We start from the raw sequence: 25,124 nt of genomic DNA, 5'->3' as shown, positions 1-25,124 counted from the left end.
TCCCCCCAGAAATGTTCGGGAACTTGCAGGTGCCTTGGTGGAAGAGTGGGGTAACATCTCACAGCAAGAACTGGCAAATCTGGTGCAGTCCATGAGGAGGAGATGCACTGCAGTACTTAATGCAGCTGGTGGCCACACCAGATACTGACTGTTACTTTAGATTTTGACCCCCCCCTCCCCTTTGTTCAGGGACACATTATTCCATTTCTGTTAGTCACATGTCTGTGGAACTTGATTCAGTTTATGTCTCAGTTGTTGAATCTTGTTATGTTCATACAAATATTGACATGTTAAGTTTGCTGAAAATAAACGCAGTTGACAGTGAGAGGATGTTTTTCTTTTTTTTGCTGAGTTTATAATTACATTTCTTGTTTCAGTGTGTGTTTCTACTGTTTCAAAGTAAATAATAAATTCATAGTGTAGCTCTGCTGCTTCTGTTTTTCATTTGTCTTTTAGATGTTTTCTAATTGTTTTACATGTTATCGAAACATTTCCTTTTTTGTTTCTGATGTTGCATTTCTTTGGGTTTCTGAAATTTGTTTTTGATGCTGCTTTTTGGAATGTGCAATTTTTATGTTTTGAGCCAAATTGACACCTCCTTTTATTGTTTAGATATTGTGAGTTATTGTAAAACCTGTACAGAGTTCATTTGATTTCAGTTGTTTCAGTGAATCTCTCTGCACTGTTTGGAGCCCATCTGTACGATTGGTTCATGTTGTAGAGTTTATTGGGCAGTTTTGTTTTGAATGAGTATTGCTATGAAATTTCAGAAGCACGTTAATCTGACAACGGTGTCTGTGGTCTGACAGTGAAGTCGCTAATGTAGGAGGGTTCATCGACTACACTTGTCCCAAGAGCTGAGCAGTAAGTAAACTGACCTAAAGAGTCTCCTCTGATTCACTAAGCACGTACAGGCCTAAGGCTCGACAGAGATGTATAACTCTTTCCCGTTTTTTTGTTCAGTATTTGGCCAGGACTGGTTCAATTATTTATAATTTATAATACCGTACAAGGAGGGGTGTCCAAATATGTGGTGGTTACCTCCCTCATCAGTGTAGTGCGGGTCAGAACCTGATGTCACATTGGAACCTCCACAAAGAAGCACTTTACCCTCTGCCTGAAATGTAATGATTTCCGTGTGGAGATTGCCAACAAACTGATCATCATAATATGGTGAATCTGAAGGAGCATAAGCTGCACATATGTATACATCATTGTCACAGTAGATTGTAATAAAAAATAAATAATAATGTTTTAGCCAAATTAGGTTTTGTATTAGCAATAGATGCTCTGCTCTCCTCCCTGAACTTTCTCTTCGTTTAGTTTCTAGACAGTGTCGTCCTTGCTGGGTCACAGAAACTGTTGGAGCCTGCCGGTAAACAATCCAGCTAGCTAAAATAACTGCACAATTTTATAATATATATATTTTTTCACAAGCCTTTCTTCATGTGTTGCTTGTTTTGTCTTCCATTCAGTCTTGCAGCTTTCTTTTTGTTTTTCCAATCTACTTCTCATCAGGTAAATTTCAATATTTGTAGGAGCTCATTTTTTTTCAGCAGCTGCTGCTCAATTTGGAACTCTGGAACCCTCCCTCTCTCTCTCTCTCCTCTCTCTCTCCTCTCTCTCTCCTCTCTCTCTCTCTCTGTGTCGTCTCTGTCCTCTGTCTCCTCTCTCTCTCTCTGTCGTCTCTCTCCTCTCTCTCCTCTCTCTCTCTCTGTCGTCTCTCTCCTCTCTCTCTCTCTCTCTGTGTCGTCTCTGTCCTCTCTCTCCTCTCTCTCTCTGTCGTCTCTCTCCTCTCTCTCTGTCGCCTCTCTCTCTCTCTCTGTCGTCTCTCTCCTCTCTCTCCTCTCTCTCTCTGTCGTCTCTCTCCTCTCTCTCTCTCTGTGTCGTCTCTCTCCTCTCTCTCTCTCTGTGTCGTCTCTGTCCTCTCTCTCCTCTCTCTGTGTCGTCTCTGTCCTCTCTCTCCTCTCTCTGTCCTCTCTGTCCTCTCTCTCTCTCTCTCTCTGTCCTCTCTCTCCTCTCTCCTCTCTCTCTCTCTCTCTCTCTCTCTCTCTCTCTCTCTCTCTCTCTCTCTCTCTCTCTCTCTCTCTCTCTCTCTCTCTGTCCTCTCTCTCCTCTCTCTGTCGTCTCTCTCCTCTCTCTCCTCTCTCCTCTCTCTCTCTCTCTCTCTCTGTCCTCTCTCCTCTCTCTCTCTGTCCTCTCTCCTCTCTCTCTCTCTCTCTGTCCTCTCTCTCTCTCTCTCTCTCTCTCTGTGTCCTCTCTCTCCTCTCTCTCTCTCTGTGTCGTCTCTGTCCTCTCTCCTCTCTCTCTCTCTGTGTCGTCTCTGTCCTCTCTCTCCTCTCTCTCCTCTCTCTGTCGTCTCTGTCCTCTCTCTCCTCTCTCTCTCTCTGTGTCCTCTCTCTCCTCTCTCCTCTCTCTTCTCTCCTCTCTCTCTCTCTCTCTCTCTCTCTCTCTCTCTCTCTCTCTCTCTCTCTCTCTGTCCTCTCTCTCCTCTCTCTCTCGCTCTGTGTCATCTCTGTCCTCTCTCTCAAGCAGCTTTCTTGGCATAAGAAAACATTGCGCTTTAATATTGCCAAAGCAACAATTTGTACAATATACATTATAATGAAGAATAATATAAAATGGTTGTAAACACACACACACACACACAAAGAGAGAGGACACAGAGATCACACCCTGAGAGAGAGAGAGAGAGAGGAGAAACAGAGGACAAAGTCAGAGGCTGGCCTAATTGTATTACTCGTTATTACTAATAAGCAGGTGAGGCGAAGTTTAGATTTTGTTAGCAGGAAGTTTAGGGAAATCAGATGTCTTTTAGGATACGTCCCAAATAGCACCCTATTCCATATTTAGTGGGGCTCTGGCCAAAAGTAGTGCACTATATATGGAATAGGGTGTGATTTGGAATGGAACCTTGAAGTCACCTTGAGTGGGATTGTGATGCGTGGTCTGATCTTGACGGTTATGTCCCAATTGGCACTCTATTCCTTACATTAGTGCACTACTTTCGACAGAAACTTATTCCCTACATAGTGCACTACTTTTGACCAGGGCCCATAGGGCATGTTCAGGGCTCTGCCCTAAAGTAACCCACTGTATAGGTAATAGGGTGCAATTTGAGACACACACACAATGTCTTCTCATCTCCTGTCTAACCATGCCAGCAGGGCCAGAAGAGGTTCTAGATATGCAGGACTATAGAAACACACAGCACCCAGCCAGCCAGACTATTTCTCCCCCCCCCCAGCACTTCGTTTGTTCTAATCATAACCATGACTATTAATGCAGAGCCAGGAGCCATCCTTAACTGAATCCTCCTCACCTCTCCTCATCTCCTTGTCCTCTGGAAAGGCTCTCCACAGGGCTGCCAGAACATGCATTTTGAAATGGTGACACCGCAGGTATGGGAGCACTAAGCATTGTTATCGATTTGAGTTTCAGAGTGGAGAGAGACAGAGAGGGGCGTGAGTGGAGATGGGGAGGCAGGTGGGGAGCGAGGGATGAGGGGAGTGAGTAGAGACAGGGAGGAAGGTAGGTAGAGAGGGATGAGAGGGGTGTGAGTAGAGACAGGGAGGAAGGTGGGGAGTGAGGGATGAGAGGGGTGTGAGTAGAGACAGGGAGGAAGGTAGGTAGAGAGGGATGAGAGGGGAGTGAGTAGAGACAGGGAGGAAGGTGGGGAGCGAGGGATGAGAGGGGAGTGAGTAGAGACAGGGAGGAAGGTGGGGAGCGAGGGATGAGAGGGGAGTGAGTAGAGACAGGGAGGAAGGTGGGGAGCGAGGGATGAGAGGGGAGTGAGTAGAGACAGGGAGGAAGGTGGGGAGCGAGGGATGAGAGAGCATGCAGAGAAAAAAAAGAGGAGGGTGTTCTTCATCCAGCTGGCTAGGAGAATCTGATCCTGCAGGGAGAATCTGATCGATCCTGCAGGGAGAATCTGATCTGGACAGCAGCTGGCTAGGAGGAACTAACACGATAAATGTTAGTAGTTAGTTTATACTCTCCTGTGTCAGAAAATAAGCCAAAGGTTTAGCTGGTCAGCCACAACATAGTAACATGCTGACATAGTAACATGGTGAAAGTGGCTTGTGAAAGTCTTCACCCCCCTTGGCATTTTTCCTATTTTGTTGCCTTACAACATGGAATTAAAATAGATTTTTGGGGGGTTTGTATCATTTGATTTACACAACATGCCTACCACTTTGAAGATGCAAAATATTTTTTATTGTGAAACAAACAAGAAATCTGAAGAGTTAGGCACTCTCAAGTTTTCACCCTCCCAAAGTCAATACTTTGTAGAGCCACCTTTTGCAGCAATTACAGCTGCAAGTCTCTTGGGATATGTCTCTATTAGCTTGTCACATCTAGCCACTGGGATTTTTGCCCATTCTTCAAAGCGAAACTGCTCCAGCTCCTTCAAGTTGGATGGGTTCTGCTGGTGTACAGCAATCTTTAAGTCATACCACAGATTCTCAATTGGATTGAGGTCTGGGCTTTGACTAGGCCATTCCAAGATATATTTAAATGTTTCCCCTTTAAACCACTCAAGTGTTGCTTTAGTAGTATGCATTGTCCTGCTGGAAGGTGAATCTCCGTCCCACTCTCAAATCTCTGGAAGACTGATACAGGTTTCCCTCAAGTATTTAGCGCCATCCTTCAATTCTGACCAGTTTCCCAGTCCCTGCCGATGGAGAAACATCCCCACAGCATGATGCTGCCACCACCATGCTTCACTGTGGGGATGGTGTTCTCTGGGTGATGAGGTGTTGGGTTTGCGCCAGACATAGCGTTTTCCTTGATGGCCAAAAAGCTCAATTTTAGTCTCATCTGACCAGAGTGGCTTCTTTCATATGTTTGGGGAGTCTCCCACATGCCTTTTGGCGAACACCAAACGTGTTTGCTTATTTTTTTCTTTAAGCAATGGCTTTTTTTCTGATCACTCTTCTGTAAAGCCCAGCTCTGTGGAGTCTATGGCTTAAAGTGGTCCTATGGACAGATACTCCAATATCCGCTGTGGAGCTTTGCAGCTTCTTCAGGGTTATCTTTGATCTCTTTGTTGCCTCTCTGATCAATTCCCTCCTTGCCTGGTCCGTGAGTTTTGGTGGGCGGCCCTCTCTTGGCAGGTTTGTTGTGGTGCCATATTCTTTCCATTTTTGAATAATGGATTTAAGGGTGCTCCGTGGGATGTTCAAAGTTTCTGATATATTTTTATAACCCAACCCTGATCTGTACTTCTCCACAAATTTGTCCCTGACCTGTTTGGAGAGCTCCTTGGTCTTCATAGTGCCGCTTGCTTGGTGGTGCCCCTTGCTTAGTGGTGTTGCAGACTCTGGGGCCTTTCAGAATGTGTGTGTGTGTGTGTGTGTTAATATATATATATATATATATATATATATATACTGAGATCATGTGACACTTAGATTGCACACAGGTGAACTTTATTTAACTAATTATGTGACTTCTGAAGGTAATTGGTTGCACCAGATCTTATTTAGGTACTTCATAGCAAAGGGGGAATACATATGCACGAACCACTTTTCTGTTTTAATGTTTTGAAACAAGTAATTTTTTTTACTTGATCAATTTTTTTTAATGTCCATTACATGAAATCCAAATAAAAATCCAGGTTGTAATGCAACAAAATAGGAAAAACACCAAGGGGGTGAATTCTTTCGCAAGGCACTGTAGTGACATGGTAACAAAGTAACACAGTGTCCTGGTGCATAGTAACATGGTAACAAAGTAACACAGTGTCCTGGTGCATAGTAACATGGTAACATAGTAACACGGTGTCCTGGTGACATAGTGACATGGTAACATAGTAACACGGTGTCCTGGTGCATAGTAACATGGTAACATAGTAACACGGTGTCCTGGTGACATAGTGACATGGTAACATAGTAACACGGTGTCCTGGTGCATAGTAACATGGTAACATAGTAACACGGTGTCCTGGTGACATAGTGACATGGTAAAGTCACGGTGTCCTGGTGACATAGTAACATGGTAACATAGTAACACGGTGTCCTGGTGCATAGTAACATGGTAACATAGTAACACGGTGTCCTGGTGCATAGTAACATGGTAACATAGTAACACGGTGTCCTGGTGCATAGTAACATGGTAACATAGTAACACGGTGTCCTGGTGACATAGTGACATGGTAACATAGTAACACGGTGTCCTGGTGACATAGTAACATGGTAACAAAGTAACACGGTGTCCTGGTGCATAGTAACATGGTAACATAGTAACACGGTGTCCTGGTAACATAGTGACATAGTGTCACGGTGTCCTGGTGACATAGTGACATGGTAACATAGTAACACGGTGTCCTGGTGACATAGTGACATGGTAACATAGTAACACGGTGTCCTGGTAACATAGTAACATGGTAACATAGTAACACGGTGTCCTGGTAACATAGTGACATGGTAACATAGTAACACGGTGTCCTGGTGACATAGTGACATGGTAACAAAGTAACACGGTGTCCTGGTGCATAGTAACATGGTAACATAGTAACACGGTGTCCTGGTAACATAGTGACATAGTGTCCTGGTGACATAGTGTCCTGGTAACAAAGTAACACGGTGTCCTGGTAACATAGTGACATGGTAACATAGTAACACGGTGTCCTGGTGACATAGTGACATGGTAACACGGTGTCCTGGTGACATAGTAACATGATAACATAGTAACACGGTGTCCTGGTAACATAGTGACATGGTAACATAGTAACACGGTGTCCTGGTGACATAGTAACATGGTAACATAGTAACACGGTGTCCTGGTAACATAGTGACATAGTGTCACGGTGTCCTGGTGACATAGTGTCCTGGTGACATAGCAACATGGTGTCCTGGTGACATAGCAACATGGTGTCCTGGTGACATAGCAACACGGTGTCCTGGTGACATAGCAACACGGTGTCCTGGTGACATAGCAACACGGTGTCCTGGTGACATAGCAACACGGTGTCCTGGTGACATAGCAACACGGTGTCCTGGTGACATAGCAACACGGTGTCCTGGTGACATAGCAACACGGTGTCCTGGTGACATAGCAACACGGTGTCCTGGTAACATAGTGACATGGTGTCACGGTGTCCTGGTGACATAGTAACACGGTGTCCTGGTGACATAGTAACATAGTAACACGGTGTCCTGGTAACATACATTTACATTTTAGTCATTTAGCAGACGCTCTTATCCAGAGCGACTTACAGTAGTGAATGCATACATTTCAATTAATTTCATACATTTCATACATTTTTTTTTCTTCCCCGCACAACATAGTGACATGGCGTCCTGGTGACATAATAACATAGTGACACGGTGTCCTGGTGACATAGTAACACGGTGCCCTGGTGACATAGTGACACGGTGTCCTGGTAACATAGTGACACGGTGTCCTGGTAACATAGTGACATGGTGTCCTGGTAACATAGTGACACGGCGTCCTGGTGACATAGTAACATAGTGACACGGTGTCCTGGTGACATAGTAGCATAGTGACACTGTGTCCTGGTGACATAGTGACACTGTGTCCTGGTGACATAGTGACACTGTGTCCTGGTGACATAGTGACACTGTGTCCTGTTGACAGAGTGACACTGTGTCCTGTTGACAGAGTGACACTGTGTCCTGGTGACATAGTAACATAGTGACATGGCGTCCTGGTGACATGGCGTCCTGGTGACATAGTAACATAGTGACACGCTGCCCTGGTGACATAGTGACACGCTGCCCTGGTGACATAGTGACACGCTGCCCTGGTGACATAGTAACATAGTGACACAGTGTCCTGGCAACATAGTGACACTGTGTCCTGGTAACATAGTAACATAGTGACACTGTGTCCTGGTAACATAGTAACATAGTGACACTGTGTCCTGGTAACATAGTAACATAGTGACACTGTGTCCTGGTGACATAGTGACACTGTGTCCTGGTGACATAGTGACACTGTGTCCTGGTGACATAGTGACACTGTGTCCTGGTGACATAGTGACACTGTGTCCTGGTGACATAGTGACACTGTGTCCTGGTGACATAGTGACACTGTGTCTTGGTGACATAGTGACTCTGTGTCTTGGTGACATAGTGACTCTGTGTCCTGGTGACATAGTGACTCTGTGTCCTGGTGACATAGTAACACGGCGTCCTGGGGACATAGTAACATAGTGACACGGTGTCCTGGGGACATAGTAACATAGTAACATAGTGACATGGCGTCCTGGTGACATGGCGTCCTGGTGACATAGTAACATAGTGACACGCTGCCCTGGTGACATAGTGACACGCTGCCCTGGTGACATAGTAACATAGTGACACGGTGTCCTGGTAACATAGTGACACTGTGTCCTGGTAACATAGTAACATAGTGACACTGTGTCCTGGTAACATAGTAACATAGTGACACTGTGTCCTGGTAACATAGTAACATAGTGACACTGTGTCCTGGTGACATAGTGACACTGTGTCCTGGTGACATAGTGACACTGTGTCCTGGTGACATAGTGACACTGTGTCCTGGTGACATAGTGACACTGTGTCCTGGTGACATAGTGACACTGTGTCCTGGTGACATAGTGACACTGTGTCTTGGTGACATAGTGACTCTGTGTCTTGGTGACATAGTGACTCTGTGTCCTGGTGACATAGTGACTCTGTGTCCTGGTGACATAGTAACACGGCGTCCTGGGGACATAGTAACATAGTGACACGGTGTCCTGGGGACATAGTAACATAGTGACACGGTGTCCTGGGGACATAGTGACACGGTGTCCTGGTGACACGGCGTCCTGGTGACATAGTAACATAGTGACACGGTGTCCTGGTGACATGGCGTCCTGGTGACATAGTAACATAGTGACACGGTGTCCTGGTGACATAGTGACACGGTGTCCTGGTGACATAGTGACACGGTGTCCTGGTGACATAGTGACACGGTGTCCTGGTGACATAGTGACACGGTGTCCTGGTGACATAGTGACACGGTGTCCTGGTGACATAGTGACACGGTGTCCTGGTGACATAGTGACACGGTGTCCTGGTGACATATAGTGACACGGTGTCCTGGTGACATATAGTGACACGGTGTCCTGGTGACATATAGTGACACGGTGTCCTGGTGACATATAGTGACACGTGTCCTGTGACATATAGTGACACGGCGTCCTGGTGACGTATAGTGACACGGTGTCCTGGTGACATATAGTGACATAGTGACACGGCGTCCTGGTGACATAGTGACACGGTGTCCTGGTGACATAGTGACACGGTGTCCTGGTGACATAGTGACACGGTGTCCTGGTGACATAGTGACACGGCGTCCTGGTGACGTAGTGACACGGTGTCCTGGTGACATATAGTGACACGGCGTCCTGGTGACATATAGTGACATAGTGACACGGCGTCCTGGTGACATAGTGACACGGCGTCCTGGTGACATAGTGACACGGTGTCCTGGTGACATATAGTGACACGGTGTCCTGGTGACATATAGTGACATAGTGCCACGGCGTCCTGGTGACGTAGTGACACGGCGTCCTGGTGACGTAGTGACACGGCGTCCTGGTGACGTAGTGCCACGGCGTCCTGGTGACGTAGTGCCACGGCGTCCTGGTGACGTAGTGACACGGTGACACGGCGTCCTGGTGACGTAGTGACACGGCCTCCTGGTGACGTAGTGACCCCGTACGGGAAAGGTTATAGGGATATATTTTGGTAGATATCGTTTGATAAAAATACTATATTAATTAAAATGCATGTAACAGCATAACTGTCTTTACACAGTAACGGTGACTAAAATTAGAATCATTTTTGTGAGCGTTGTCGATGGCTTACAGTATGTTGATGTGTGGCAGGTGTTAAAATATGAATGCTCTTTGCAAGACAGCCTATCCATTTTGTATAATGATGTTCATGTATTGATTTTTCATGCCCTCGAATGCGGTCCAAGGTAAAGCAAGAGGCTACTCAGATAGACTGTATACTATACATAGGGTTGATATTACAACGACCATGTCCACATATAGCTTACCAAGCTCTTGGCTGTAGCATTAATATTGTGTGTGTGTTACATTGACCGTGTTCTAAGACTACCTATAGCCTCCATTTAGGGTAGTCTACCTGGTACCCAGCTATCTATAGCTGGGTAGACTGCCCTGAAATGGAGGCTAGCTATAGATGGGTAGACTGCCCTGAAATGGAGGCTAGCTATAGCTGGGTAGACTGCCCTAAATGGACGCTAGCTATAGCTGGGTAGACTGCCCTAAATGGAGGCTAGCTATAGATGGGTAGACTGCCCTAAATGGAGGCTAGCTATAGCTGGGTAGACCGCCCTAAATGGAGGCTAGCTATAGATGGGTAGACTGCCCTAAATGGAGGCTAGCTATAGATGGGTAGACTGCCCTAAATGGAGGCTAGCTATAGATGGGTAGACTGCCCTAAATGGACGCTAGCTATAGCTGGGTAGACCGCCCTAAATGGAGGCTAGCTATAGATGGGTAGACTGCCCTAAATGGAGGCTAGCTATAGATGGGTAGACTGCCCTAAATGGAGGCTAGCTATAGATGGGTAGACTGCCCTAAATGGAGGCTAGCTATAGATGGGTAGACTGCCCTAAATGGAGGCTAGCTATAGATGGGTAGACTGCCCTAAATGGAGGCTAGCTATAGCTGGGTAGACTGCCCTGAAATGGAGGCTAGCTATAGCTGGGTAGACTGCCCTAAATGGAGGCTAGCTATAGATGGGTAGACTGCCCTAAAATGGAGGCTAGCTATAGCTGGGTAGACTGCCCTAAATGGAGGCTAGCTATAGCTGGGTAGACTGCCCTGAAATGGAGGCTAGCTATAGATGGGTAGACCGCCCTGAAATGGAGGCTAGCTATAGATGGGTAGACTGCCCTGAAATGGAGGCTAGCTATAGCTGGGTAGACTGCCCTGAAATGGAGGCTAGCTATAGCTGGGTAGACTGCCCTAAATGGAGGCTAGCTATAGCTGGGTAGACTGCCCTGAAATGGAGGCTAGCTATAGATGGGTAGACCGCCCTAAATGGAGGCTAGCTATAGATGGGTAGACTGCTCTAAATGGAGGCTAGCTATAGATGGGTAGACTGCCCTAAATGGAGGCTAGCTATAGCTGGGTAGACTGCCCTAAATGGAGGCTAGCTATAGCTGGGTAGACCGCCCTGAATATCTGAATAGAGCCTGTTAACATCCTTGTTGCACACCTTTTCTCAACACGTATCGTTTGTGTCAAAAATTGCACCCAATAATCACCATCATAAAAAGTAAAGATGCTTTAATAGAACATTTACTGAAGTAAAAGTCACCCAGGAAATTACTACTTGAGTAAAAGTATTTGGTTTAAAATATATTTAACTATCAAAAGTAAAAGTATAAATCATTTCAAATTCCTTATATTAAGCAAACTAGATGGCACCATTTTCTTGTTTTAAAAATAAATAAAATGATTTACGGAAAGCCAGGGGCACAGTCCAACACGTAATTTACAAACAAAGTATTTCTGTTTAGTGAGTCCTCCAGATCAGAGGCAGTAGGGATGACCAGGGATGTTCTCTGTTTAGTGAGTCCTCCAGATCAGAGACAGTAGGGATGACCAGGGATGTTCTCTGTTTAGTGAGTCCTCCAGATCAGAGGCAGTAGGGATGACCAGGGATGTTCTCTGTTTAGTGAGTCCTCCAGATCAGAGGCAGTAGGGATGACCAGGGATGTTCTCTGTTTAGTGAGTCCTCCAGATCAGAGGCAGTAGGGATGACCAGGGATGTTCTCTGTTTAGTGAGTCCTCCAGATCAGAGGCAGTAGGGATGACCAGGGATGTTCTCTGTTTAGTGAGTCCTCCAGATCAGAGGCAGTAGGGATGACCAGGGATGTTCTCTGTTTAGTGAGTCCTCCAGATCAGAGACAGTAGTGATGACCAGGGATGTTCTCTGTTTAGTGAGTCCTCCAGATCAGAGGCAGTAGGGATGACCAGGGATGTTCTCTGTTTAGTGAGTCCTCCAGATCAGAGGCAGTAGGGATGACCAGGGATGTTCTCTGTTTAGTGAGTCCTCCAGATCAGAGGCAGTAGGGATGACCAGGGATGTTCTCTGTTTAGTGAGTTCTCCAGATCAGAGGTACCTTTGATAAGTGTGCGAATTTGACTATTTTACAAGGTGTCAAGTGTTCCACTGGTATGCTGTCCCATGTTGACTCCAATGCTTCCCACAGTTGTCAAGTTGGCGTTCAAAGGCACATAAATATTTTGTCTTGTTCATTCACCGTCTGAATGGCACACATACACAATCCATGTCTCAATTGTCTCAAGGCTTAAAAATCCTTTAACCTGTCTCCTCCGCTTCATCTACACTGATTGTAGTGGATTTAACAAGTGACATCAATAAGGGATCATAGTTTTCAGCTGGTCAGTCTATTTCATGGAAAGAGCAGTCGTTCTTAATGTTTTGTCCTCTCACAGCATATTGCACTACTTTTGACCAGAGCCCAAAACCATACAATGTGGGATGCAACCATAGACTGATCAACACATCTCCTATAGTCTTGGGAAGCCTGAACACATCTCCTATAGTCGTGGGAAGCCTGAACACTGATCAACACATCTCCTATAGTCTTGGGAATCCTGAACACTGATCAACACATCTCCTATAGTCTTGGGAAGCCTGAACACTGATCAACACATCTCCTATAGTCTTGGGAAGCCTGAACACATCTCCTATAGTCGTGGGAAGCCTGAACACTGATCAACACATCTCCTATAGTCTTGGGAAGCCTGAACACATCTCCTATAGTCTTGGGAAGCCTGAACACTGATCAACACATCTCCTATAGTCTTGGGAAGCCTGAACACTGATCAACACATCTCCTATAGTCTTGGGAAGCCTGAACACTTCTCCTATAGTCTTGGGAAGCCTGAACACTGATCAACACATCTCCTATAGTCTTGGGAAGCCTGAACACCCCATCTCCTATAGTCTTGGGAAGCCTGAACACCATCTCCTGTAGTCGTGGGAAGCCTGAACACTGATCAACACATCTCCTATAGTCTTGGGAAGCCTGAACACTCTCCTATAGTCTTGGGAAGCCTGAACACTGATCAACACATCTCCTATAGTCTTGGGAAGCCTGAACACTCTCTCTTGTAGTCTTGGGAAGCCTGAACACTGATCAACACATCTCCTATAGTCTTGGGAAGCCTGAACACTTCTCCTATAGTCTTGGGAAGCCTGAACACTGATCAACACATCTCCTATAGTCTTGGGAAGCCTGAACACTGATCAACACATCTCCTATAGTCTTGGGAAGCCTGAACACTGATCAACACATCTCTAGTATTTTAGGTGTTGGCCTGAGTGAATTAATATTGCATCCTATTTACTGTTATTGACAATGCTGATTCTATCCATGATTTAGTCAAGGGGAGTTGGGATCTCTCCCAGTTCCTTCTCTGTTATTAACTACTCTCTCTGTCTCTCTCTCTGTCTGTCTGTCTGTCTGTCTCTGTCTGTCTGTCTGTCTGTCTGTCTGTCTGTCTGTCTGTCTGTCTGTCTGTCTGTCTGTCTGTCTGTCTGTCTGTCTGTCTGTCTGTGTGTCTCTCTCTGTGTCGGTCTGTCTGTCTGTCTGTCTGTCTGTCTGTCTGTCTGTCTGTCTGTCTGTCTGTCTGTCTGTCTGTCTGTCTGTCTGTCTGTCTGTCTGTCTGTCTGTCTGTCTCTCTCTCTGTGTCTGTCTGTCTCTCTCTCTTGTGCTCACTCTCTTGCGCTCTCTCTCTGTGTCGGTCTGTCTGTCTGTCTGTCTCTTTGTGTTGGTCTGTGTGTCTCTCTCTCTCTCTCTGTGCCTGTCTCTCAGGTATGGGCTGTTTGAGAAGCGTCTGTTGCTCCTGGAGGAGGCAGAAGGAGGCTTTGATCAGTTCACTAGAAGCTACAGGACCTTTGGCGTGAACCGCATGGCTGACAACACACTGGTGTTGAGGGAGTGGGCCCCAGCCGCGGAGGCCCTGTTCCTTACTGGAGACTTCAGTGAGTACTGTAGCAGACACACACACACACACACACACACACACACACACACACACACACCGAGAAACACACGCGTAGGCAAGAATGCAGGCAGGCTTCTCCGTCGGTAGCTGTGTGTAGGAACGGAGGATAATGACCCACTCCAGCTGCATCACATCAGTCGGTAGAAACCGGTATCTCCTGAGGAACTCAATAGCTGTTATAATGCAGTTATTACACACAGATCTGTTCCCCTTTAACTTGTAATGCTGTTATTACACACAGATCTGTTCCCCTTTAACTTGTAATGCTGTTATTACACACAGATCTGTTCCCCTTTAACTTGTAATGCTGTTATTACACACAGATCTGTTCCCCTTTAACTTGTAATGCTGTTATTACACACAGATCTGTTCCCTTTAACTTGTAATGCTGTTATTACACACAGATCTGTTCCCCTTTAACTTGTAATGCTGTTATTACACACAGATCTGTTCCCCTTTAACCTGTAATGCTGTTATTACACACAGATCTGTTCCCCTTTAACTTGTAATGCTGTTATTACACACAGATCTGTTCCCCTTTAACTTGTAATGCTGTTATTACACACAGATCTGTTCCCCTTAACTTGTAATGCTGTTATTACACACAGATCTGTTCCCCTTTAACTTGTAATGCTGTTATTACACACAGATCTGTTCCCCTTTAACTTGTAATGCTGTTATTACACACAGATCTGTTCCCCTTTAACTTGTAATGCTGTTATTACACACAGATCTGTTCCCCTTTAACTTGTAATGCAGTTATTACACACAGATCTGTTCCCCTTTAACTTGTAATGCTGTTATTACACACAGATCTGTTCCCCTTTAACTTGTAATGCTGTTATTACACACAGATCTGTTCCCCTTTAACCTGTAATGCTGTTATTACACACAGATCTGTTCCCCTTTAACTTGTAATGCTGTTATTACACACAGATCTGTTCCCCTTTAACCTGTAATGCTGTTATTACACACAGATCTGTTCCCCTTTAACTTGTAATGCTGTTATTACACACAGATCTGTTCCCCTTTAACTTGTAATGCTGTTATTACACACAGATCTGTTCCCCTTTAACTTGTAATGCTGTTATTACACACAGATCTGTTCCCCTTTAACTTGTAATGCTGTTATTACACACAGATCTGTTCCCCTTAACTTGTAATGCTGTTATTACACACAGATCTGTTCCCCTTTAACTTGTAATGCTGTTATTACACACAGATCTGTTCCCCTTTAACTTGTAATGCTGTTATTACACACAGATCTGTTCCCCTTTAACCTGTAATGCTGTTATTACACACAGATCTGTTCCCCTTTAACCTGTAATGCTGTTATTACACACAGATCTGTTCCCCTTTAACTTGTAATGCTGTTATTACACACAGATCTGTTCCCCTTTAACTTGTAATGCTGTTATTACACACAGATCTGTTCCCCTTTAACCTGTAATGCTGTTATTACACACAGATCTGTTCCCCTTAACTTGTAATGCTGTTATTACACACAGATCTGTTCCCCTTTAACTTGTAATGCTGTTTGTATATAATTGGAGGTTTGACCTCATCTGTCCTAACTGTAGTTTGGATTTTAACTTTATTGATACCCTTGGAGTTGGTGTTTTTAGTAAATAGTGAAAACAAAGGCTCCGGAGTGTTTTCCTGAAGGGCTTTTTGCTATTTTCAAAACACACACACACACACACACACACACACACAGACACAGACACACAAATCATGATTGGTGCAGCCTTTGTTCTGTTAGAAGAACTCTCTGAGCTCTCTTCCCTTTGGCCTCAACTTTGAAGGTAGACCGATACAGAATGGTCTGGTTATCATGTTGCATACTTAGGCCCTGAAAAAAGGAGTTGATTCATTGATGAGCAGCTCAAGCAGAGGTTGACCCTTGGTTCTAGAAAACACCTGGAGAAAATCCAGGTTACAGAGTACCTGTTCAGCTGAACCCACCACGCCCTCTTCCTCAAGTCATCTTTCCTTGATTCCTCGCATCCTCTCTCCTCACCTCCTTCTCAAAACCCATTGGAGAAGAAGTTATGAGGAGGGAAGGGACCTTGGACCTTTCATACTGTTCAGAAGGATGCAAGGAATCACAGAAAGACCAATAGAGAGTGCAGGCTCACAGGGCTCTGGTCTAAAGTAGTGCACCATGTAGGGAATAGGGTGCCATAGGGCTCTGGTCTAAAGTAGTGCACCATGTAGGGAATAGGGTGCCATAGGGCTCTGGTCTAAAGTAGTGCACCATGTAGGGAATAGGGTGCCATAGGGCTCTGGTCTAAAGTAGTGCACTATATAGGGAATAGGGTGCCATAGGGCTCTGGTCTAAAGTAGTGCACTATATAGGGAATAGGGTGCCATAGGGCTCTGGTCTAAAGTAGTGCACTATATATAGGGAATAGGGTGCCATAGGCCTCTGGTCTAAAGTAGTGCACTATATATAGGGAATAGGGTCCTATAGGGCTCTGGTCTAAAGTAGTGCACTATATATATATATAGGGAATAGGGTGCCATAGGGCTCTGGTCTAAAGTAGTGCACTATATATAGGGTGCCATAGGGCTCTGGTCTAAAGTAGTGCACTATATATAGGGAATAGGGTGCCATAGGGCTCTGGTCTAAAGTAGTGCACTATATATAGGGAATAGGGTGCCATAGGGCTCTGCTCTAAAGTAGTGCACTATATATAGGGAATAGGGTGCCATAGGGCTCTGGTCTAAAGTAGTGCACTATATAGGGAATAGGATGCCATAGGCCTCTGGTCTAAAGTAGTGCACTATATATAGGGAATAGGGTGCCATAGGGCTCTGGTCTAAAGTAGTGCACTATATAGGGAATAGGATGCCATTTCCTTTCTATATCTTCATTAGGAGTTTTCATTTATTCCTTCTTCTGCCCAACTAATGAATGACCATTAGATAATTACATTACATCTCATTAGAAATGACTAGTTTGTTTTGTAGATTTCCTCGTTTTGTTAATGGACAGAATTACACATCCAAAATAATCAAGAAAGCTAATATTCATGTTTTTAAATTGTGTGGCCCAATGAAATCACTTAATGAGGCAATTAAGAGACGTTTTAATGAGTTGTTGAGGAGCAAAGCATCACGTGAACAGAGTGCAGTAGGCAGGCAGGACACACACTGCTTTTACACTGCTGCTGTTCTGTCCCACTGCTGTTGTTCTGTCCCACTGCTACTGTTCTGTCCCACTGCTGTTGTTCTGTCCCACTGCTGCTGTTCTGTCCCACTGCTGCTGTTCTGTCCCACTGCTGCTGTTGTTCTGTCCCACTGCTACTGTTCTGTCTCACTGCTGTTGTTCTGTCCCACTGCTGCTGTTCTGTCCCACTGCTGCTGTTCTGTCCCACTGCTGCTGTTGTTCTGTCCCACTGCTACTGCTGTTCTGTCCCACTGCTGCTGTTCTGTCCCACTGCTGCTGTTGTTCTGTCCCACTGCTACTGCTGTTCTGTCCCACTGCTGCTGCTGTTCTGTCCCACTGCTACTGTTCTGTCCCACTGCTGCTGTTGTTCTGTCCCACTGCTGCTGTTCTGTCCCACTGCTGCTGTTCTGTCCCACTGCTGCTGTTCTGTCCCACTGCTGCTGTTGTTCTGTCCCACTGCTGCTGTTCTGTCCTGCTGCTGCTGTTCTGTCCCACTGCTGCTGTTCTGTCCCACTGCTGCTGTTCTGTCCCACTGCTGCTGTTCTGTCCCACTGCTGCTGTTCTGTCCCACTGCTGCTGCTGTTCTGTCCCACTGCTGCTGCTGTTCTGTCCCACTGCTGCTGCTGTTCTGTCCCACTGCTGCTGCTGTTCTGTCCCACTGCTGCTGTTCTGTCCCACTGCTGCTGTTCTGTCCCACTGCTGCTGTTCTGTCCCACTGCTGCTGCTGTTCTGTCCCACTGCTGCTGCTGTTCTGTCCCACTGCTGCTGTTCTGTCCCACTGCTGCTGTTCTGTCTCACTGCTGCTGTTCTGTCCCACTGCTGCTGTTCTGTCCCACTGCTACTGTTCTGTCCCACTGCTACTGTTCTGTCCCACTGCTGCTGTTCTGTCCCACTGCTGCTGTTCTGTCCCACTGCTGCTGCTGTTCTGTCCCACTGCTGCTGTTCTGTCCCACTGCTGCTGTTCTGTCTCACTGCTGCTGTTCTGTCCCACTGCTGCTGCTGTTCTGTCCCACTGCTGCTGTTCTGTCCCACTGCTGCTGTTCTGTCCCACTGCTGCTGTTCTGTCCCACTGCTACTGTTCTGTCCCACTGCTACTGTTCTGTCCCACTGCTGCTGTTCTGTCCCACTGCTGCTGCTGTTCTGTCCCACTGCTGCTGCTGTTCTGTCCCACTGCTGCTGTTCTGTCCCACTGCTGCTGTTCTGTCCCACTGCTGCTGCTGTTCTGTCCCACTGCTGCTGCTGTTCTGTCCCACTGCTACTGTTCTGTCTCACTGCTGCTGTTCTGTCTCACTGCTACTGTTCTGTCCCACTGCTGCTGCTGTTCTGTCCCACTGCTGCTGTTCTGTCTCACTGCTGCTGTTCTGTCTCACTGCTACTGTTCTGTCCCACTGCTGCTGCTGTTCTGTCCCACTGCTGCTGTTCTGTCTCACTGCTGCTGTTCTGTCTCACTGCTGTTGTTCTGTCCCACTGCTGCCGTTGTTCTGTCCCACTGCTGCTGCTGTTCTGTCCCACTGCTGCTGTTCTGTCCCACTGCTACTGTTCTGTCCCACTGCTGCTGTTCTGTCCCACTGCTGCTGTTCTGTCCCACTGCTACTGTTCTGTCCCACTGCTGCTGTTCTGTCCCACTGCTGCTGTTCTGTCCCACTGCTGCTGTTCTGTCCCACTGCTACTGTTCTGTCCCACTGCTACTGTTCTGTCCCACTGCTACTGTTCTGTCCCACTGCTGCTGTTCTGTCCCACTGCTGCTGTTCTGTCCCACTGCTGCTGCTGTTCTGTCCCACTGCTGCTGTTCTGTCTCACTGCTGCTGTTCTGTCCCACTGCTGCTGTTCTGTCCCACTGCTACTGTTCTGTCCCACTGCTACTGTTCTGTCCCACTGCTGCTGTTCTGTCCCACTGCTGCTGTTCTGTCCCACTGCTGCTGTTCTGTCTCACTGCTGCTGTTCTGTCCCACTGCTGCTGCTGTTCTGTCCCACTGCTGCTGTTCTGTCCCACTGCTACTGTTCTGTCCCACTGCTACTGTTCTGTCCCACTGCTACTGTTCTGTCCCACTGCTACTGTTCTGTCCCACTGCTGCTGTTCTGTCCCACTGCTGCTGTTCTGTCCCACTGCTGCTGTTGTTCTGTCCCACTGCTGCTGCTGTTCTGTCCCACTGCTGCTGTTCTGTCCTGCTGCTGTTCTGTCTCACTGCTGCTGTTCTGTCTCACTGCTGTTGTTCTGTCCCACTGCTGCCGTTGTTCTGTCCCACTGCTGCTGCTGTTCTGTCCCACTGCTGCTGCTGTTCTGTCCCACTGCTGCTGTTCTGTCCCACTGCTGCTGTTCTGTCCCACTGCTACTGTTCTGTCCCACTGCTGCTGTTGTTCTGTCCCACTGCTGCTGTTCTGTCCCACTGCTGCTGTTTCTGTCCCACTGCTGCTGTTCTGTCCCACTGCTGCTGCTGTTCTGTCCCACTGCTGCTGTTCTGTCCCACTGCTGCTGCTGTTCTGTCCCACTGCTGCTGTTCTGTCCCACTGCTGCTGTTGTTCTGTCCCACTGCTGCTGTTCTGTCCCGCTGCTGCTGTTCTGTCCCACTGCTGCTGTTCTGTCCCACTGCTGCTGTTGTTCTGTCCCACTGCTGCTGCTGTTCTGTCCTGCTGCTGCTGTTCTGTCCCACTGCTGCTGTTCTGTCCCACTGCTGCTGTTCTGTCCCACTGCTACTGTTCTGTCCCACTGCTACTGTTCTGTCCTGCTGCTGTTCTGTCCCACTGCTGCTGCTGTTCTGTCCCACTGCTGCTGTTCTGTCTCACTGCTGCTGTTCTGTCCCACTGCTGCTGTTCTGTCCCACTGCTACTGTTCTGTCCCACTGCTACTGTTCTGTCCCACTGCTGCTGTTCTGTCCCACTGCTGCTGTTCTGTCCCACTGCTGCTGTTCTGTCCCACTGCTACTGTTCTGTCCCACTGCTGCTGTTCTGTCCCACTGCTGCTGTTCTGTCCCACTGCTGCTGTTCTGTCCCACTGCTGCTGTTCTGTCTCACTGCTGCTGTTCTGTCCCACTGCTGCTGCTGTTCTGTCCCACTGCTGCTGTTCTGTCCCACTGCTACTGTTCTGTCCCACTGCTACTGTTCTGTCCCACTGCTACTGTTCTGTCCCACTGCTACTGTTCTGTCCCACTGCTGCTGTTCTGTCCCACTGCTGCTGTTCTGTCCCACTGCTGCTGTTGTTCTGTCCCACTGCTGCTGCTGTTCTGTCCCACTGCTGCTGTTCTGTCCCACTGCTGCTGTTCTGTCCTGCTGCTGTTCTGTCTCACTGCTGCTGTTCTGTCTCACTGCTGTTGTTCTGTCCCACTGCTGCCGTTGTTCTGTCCCACTGCTGCTGCTGTTCTGTCCCACTGCTGCTGCTGTTCTGTCCCACTGCTGCCGTTGTTCTGTCCCACTGCTGCTGCTGTTCTGTCCCACTGCTGCTGCTGTTCTGTCCCACTGCTGCCGTTGTTCTGTCCCACTGCTGCTGCTGTTCTGTCCCACTGCTGCTGCTGTTCTGTCCCACTGCTGCTGTTCTGTCCCACTGCTGCTGTTCTGTCCCACTGCTACTGTTCTGTCCCACTGCTGCTGTTGTTCTGTCCCACTGCTGCTGTTCTGTCCCACTGCTGCTGTTCTGTCCCACTGCTGCTGTTCTGTCCTGCTGCTGCTGTTCTGTCCCACTGCTGCTGTTCTGTCCCACTGCTGCTGTTCTGTCCCACTGCTGCTGTTCTGTCCCACTGCTGCTGCTGTTCTGTCCCACTGCTGCTGTTCTGTCCCACTGCTGCTGTTCTGTCCCACTGCTGCTGCTGTTCTGTCCCACTGCTACTGCTGTTCTGTCCCACTGCTCCAAACAAAGTTGTTGTTCAAATGGCACCCTATTCACTATATAGTACACTACTTTGAACAGGGCCCAACTGGGTTCTGGTTAAAAGTAGTGCACTATGTAGGGAATAGTGTGCCATTCAGGATGTGTTCTTCACCAAACAGACAAGCTGCAGAACAACACATCCTGTGTGCCGATGGCACCCTATTCCCTTTACAGTGCACTATACCGACGCTATATTGGGCAGGGCTCTCTGACGCTATATAGGGCAGGGCTCTCTGACGCTACATAGGGCAGGGCTCTCTGACGCTATATTGGGCAGGGCTCTCTGACGCTATATAGGGCAGGGCTCTCTGACGCTATATAGGGCAGGGCTCTCTGACGCTATATAGGGCAGGGCTCTCTGACGCTATATAGGGCAGGGCTCTCTGACGCTATATAGGGCAGGGCTCTCTGACGCTACATAGGGCAGGGCTCTCTGACGCTACATAGGGCAGGGCTCTCTGACGCTACATAGGGCAGGGCTCTCTGACGCTATATAGGGCAGGGCTCTCTGACGCTATATAGGGCAGGGCTCTCTGACGCTACATAGGGCAGGGCTCTCTGACGCTACATAGGGCAGGGCTCTCTGACGCTACATAGGGCAGGGCTCTCTGACGCTATATAGGGCAGGGCTCTCTGACGCTACATAGGGCAGGGCTCTCTGACGCTATATAGGGCAGGGCTCTCTGACGCTATATAGGGCAGGGCTCTCTGACGCTATATAGGGCAGGGCTCTCTGACGCTATATAGGGCAGGGCTCTCTGACGCTATATAGGGCAGGGCTCTCTGACGCTACATAGGGCAGGGCTCTCTGACGCTATATAGGGCAGGGCTCTCTGACGCTACATAGGGCAGGGCTCTCTGACGCTATATTGGGCAGGGCTCTCTGACGCTATATAGGGCAGGGCTCTCTGACGCTATATTGGGCAGGGCTCTCTGACGCTATATAGGGCAGGGCTCTCTGACGCTATATAGGGCAGGGCTCTCTGACGCTATATTGGGCAGGGCTCTCTGACGCTATATAGGGCAGGGCTCTCTGACGCTATATAGGGCAGGGCTCTCTGACGCTATATAGGGCAGGGCTCTCTGACGCTATATAGGGCAGGGCTCTCTGACGCTATATAGGGCAGGGCTCTCTGACGCTACATAGGGCAGGGCTCTCTGACGCTACATAGGGCAGGGCTCTCTGACGCTATATAGGGCAGGGCTCTCTGACGCTACATAGGGCAGGGCTCTCTGACGCTATATTGGGCAGGGCTCTCTGACGCTATATAGGGCAGGGCTCTCTGACGCTATATTGGGCAGGGCTCTCTGACGCTATATAGGGCAGGGCTCTCTGACGCTATATAGGGCAGGGCTCTCTGACGCTATATTGGGCAGGGCTCTCTGACGCTATATAGGGCAGGGCTCTCCGACCCTGTTCCTGGAGACCCTCCTGTAACTTACAGGACGGTATCTCTCCAGGAACAAGGTTGGAGTTAAAACCTACAGGAGGTTATCTCTCCAGGAACAGGGTTGGAGAGCCCTGATGTAGGGAATAGAATTCCATTTGGAAGGCAGCCACAGTTCCCCCCCCCCACAGTATTCATTCTGTTTACTAGAGCCCAGGTCCAATCCAATGTTTATTGTCGTCCCCCCCCATAGATTTTTCTTCCAGTTCCTTCCTCCATCCCTCCGTTCTGTCTTTCCCTCTCTTTCCCTCTCTCTATTCGTCTGTTAATTATTCAGCAAATAACGTGGGCTGTAGCTCAGGCTCAATATTCATTTCTGGCAGAGATTACATTCTGACACACGCGTACAAACGTCTACACACACACACACACACACACACACACACACACACACACACACACACACACACACACACACAGAAAGAGAGCGATTACATTTTGACATGGCTCCGTCAAATTATTTGATTTCAATTTCACAGCTGATATGGAAAAAGCCCAGAATCCCCGGTCATGAATATGGCACTGGTTTGATACATAATATGTACATCCTGCTTCCTAAATGGCATCCTATTCCTGTACATACAAATACAGGAACCACATGGGCCCTGGTCAATAGAAGTGCACTAAATAGGCAGTAGGGTGGCATTTTGGATGCACCCGCAGGGTTTTATACAGAGTTCTTCATGCAAAGGGAAATAAAGTATTATTGTTGCCTGGGGCGTCTACAGCAGTGGTTCTTCATCCTGGTCCTTCATCACCGCCTGGTATGGAAACTGCTCTGGATCCGACCGTATGGCGCTACGGAGGGTAGTGCGTACGACCCAGTACATCGCTGGAGCCAAGCTTCCCACCATCCAGGACCTAATATACTAAGCGGGGTCAGAGGAAGTCCCCAAAAAATAGTCAGACTCCAGTCAACCAAGTCATAGACTGTTCTCTCTGCTACCGCACGGCAAGTGGTTCCGGATCGCCAAGTCTAGGTCCAAAAGGCTCCTTAACAGCTTCTACCCCCAAGCAACAAGACTGCTGAACAATTAATCAAATAGCCACCCGGACTATTTACATAGACCTGACCCCACCACCTATTGTAGACTGCTGCTATTCTGTTTATCATCTATGTATAGTCACCTTACCCCTACCGACATGAACACTACCGGTCAAAAGTTTTTTACAACACCTACTCATTCAAGGGTTTTTCTTATTTTATTTTTTACCATTTTCTACATGGTAAAATTAATAGTGAAGACATCAAAACTATGAAATAACACATATGGAATCATGTAGTAACCAAAAAAGCACATCCAAATATATTTCAGATTCTTCTTTTTAAAATGATTTTCTGAGAATATAATTTGTATCAGGTGTTTAATCCAGTACCAAGATTAAACCCTAGTCTAGAGTATAGTGCCCTTGAGAAAGCTACTTAACACTCATTTACTCCAGAGGTGCTGTACTACACTGGCTGACCCTGTAAAACAACACATTATACTGCACCTATCATACTACTATGACTGACCCTGTACAGCAACACCTATCATACTACTATGGCTGACCCTGGACAACAACACCTATCATACTACTATGTCTGACCCTGTAAAACAACACCTATCATACTACTATGGCTGACCCTGTACAACAACACCTATCATACTACTATGGCTGACCCTGTACAACAACACCTATCATACTACTATGGCTGACCCTGTACAACAACACCTATCATACTACTATGGCTGACCCTGTACAACAACACCTATCATACTACTATGGCTGACCCTGTACAACAACACCTATCATACTACTATGGCTGACCCTGTACAACAACACCTATCATACTACTATGGCTGACACTGTATAACAACACCTATCATACTACTATGGCTGACCCTGAATAACAACACCTATCATACTACTATGGCTGACCCTGTACAACAACACCTATCATACTACTGTGGCTGACCCTGTACAACAACACCTATCATACTACTGTGGCTGACCCTGTACAACAACACCTATCATACTACTGTGGCTGACCCTGTACAACAACACCTATCATACTACTATGGCTGACCCTGTACAACAACACCTATCATACTACTATGGCTGACCCTGTAAAACAACACCTATCATACTACTATGGCTGACCCTGTAAAACAACACCTATCATACTACTATGGCTGACCCTGTACAACAACACCTATCATACTACTGTGGCTGACCCTGTACAACAACACCTATCATACTACTGTGGCTGACCCTGTACAACAACACCTATCATACTACTATGGCTGACCCTGTATAACAACACCTATCATACTACTATGGCTGACCCTGTACAACAACACCTATCATACTACTATGGCTGACCCTGTACAACAACACCTATCATACTACTATGGCTGACCCTCTGAAACAACACCTATCATACTACTATGGCTGACCCTGTACAACAACACCTATCATACTACTATGGCTGACCCTGTAAAACAACACCTATCATACTACTGTGGCTGACCCTGTACAACAACACATTATACTGCACCTATCATACTACTATGGCTGACCCTGTAAAACAACACCTATCAT

General features: G+C 47.2%; 1 protein-coding gene across 1 annotated transcript in view; it reads left to right on the top strand.

The window, feature by feature from the left end:
• The window catches only part of gbe1b (glucan (1,4-alpha-), branching enzyme 1b), a 318,001-nt gene that overhangs the window by 22,193 nt on the left and 270,684 nt on the right, over positions 1 to 25,124 (top strand). Inside the window, exon 2 of the mRNA XM_045704110.1 lies at positions 13,864 to 14,033. Coding sequence (XP_045560066.1) covers positions 13,864 to 14,033 — 170 coding nt within the window. The remainder of the gene's footprint in view (positions 1 to 13,863; positions 14,034 to 25,124) is intronic.

Source organism: Salmo salar, chromosome ssa20 (assembly GCF_905237065.1).
Source record: "Salmo salar chromosome ssa20, Ssal_v3.1, whole genome shotgun sequence".
NCBI classification, from domain to species: Eukaryota; Metazoa; Chordata; class Actinopteri; order Salmoniformes; family Salmonidae; genus Salmo; species Salmo salar.
This window is presented reverse-complemented; position numbering and strand designations above follow the sequence as displayed.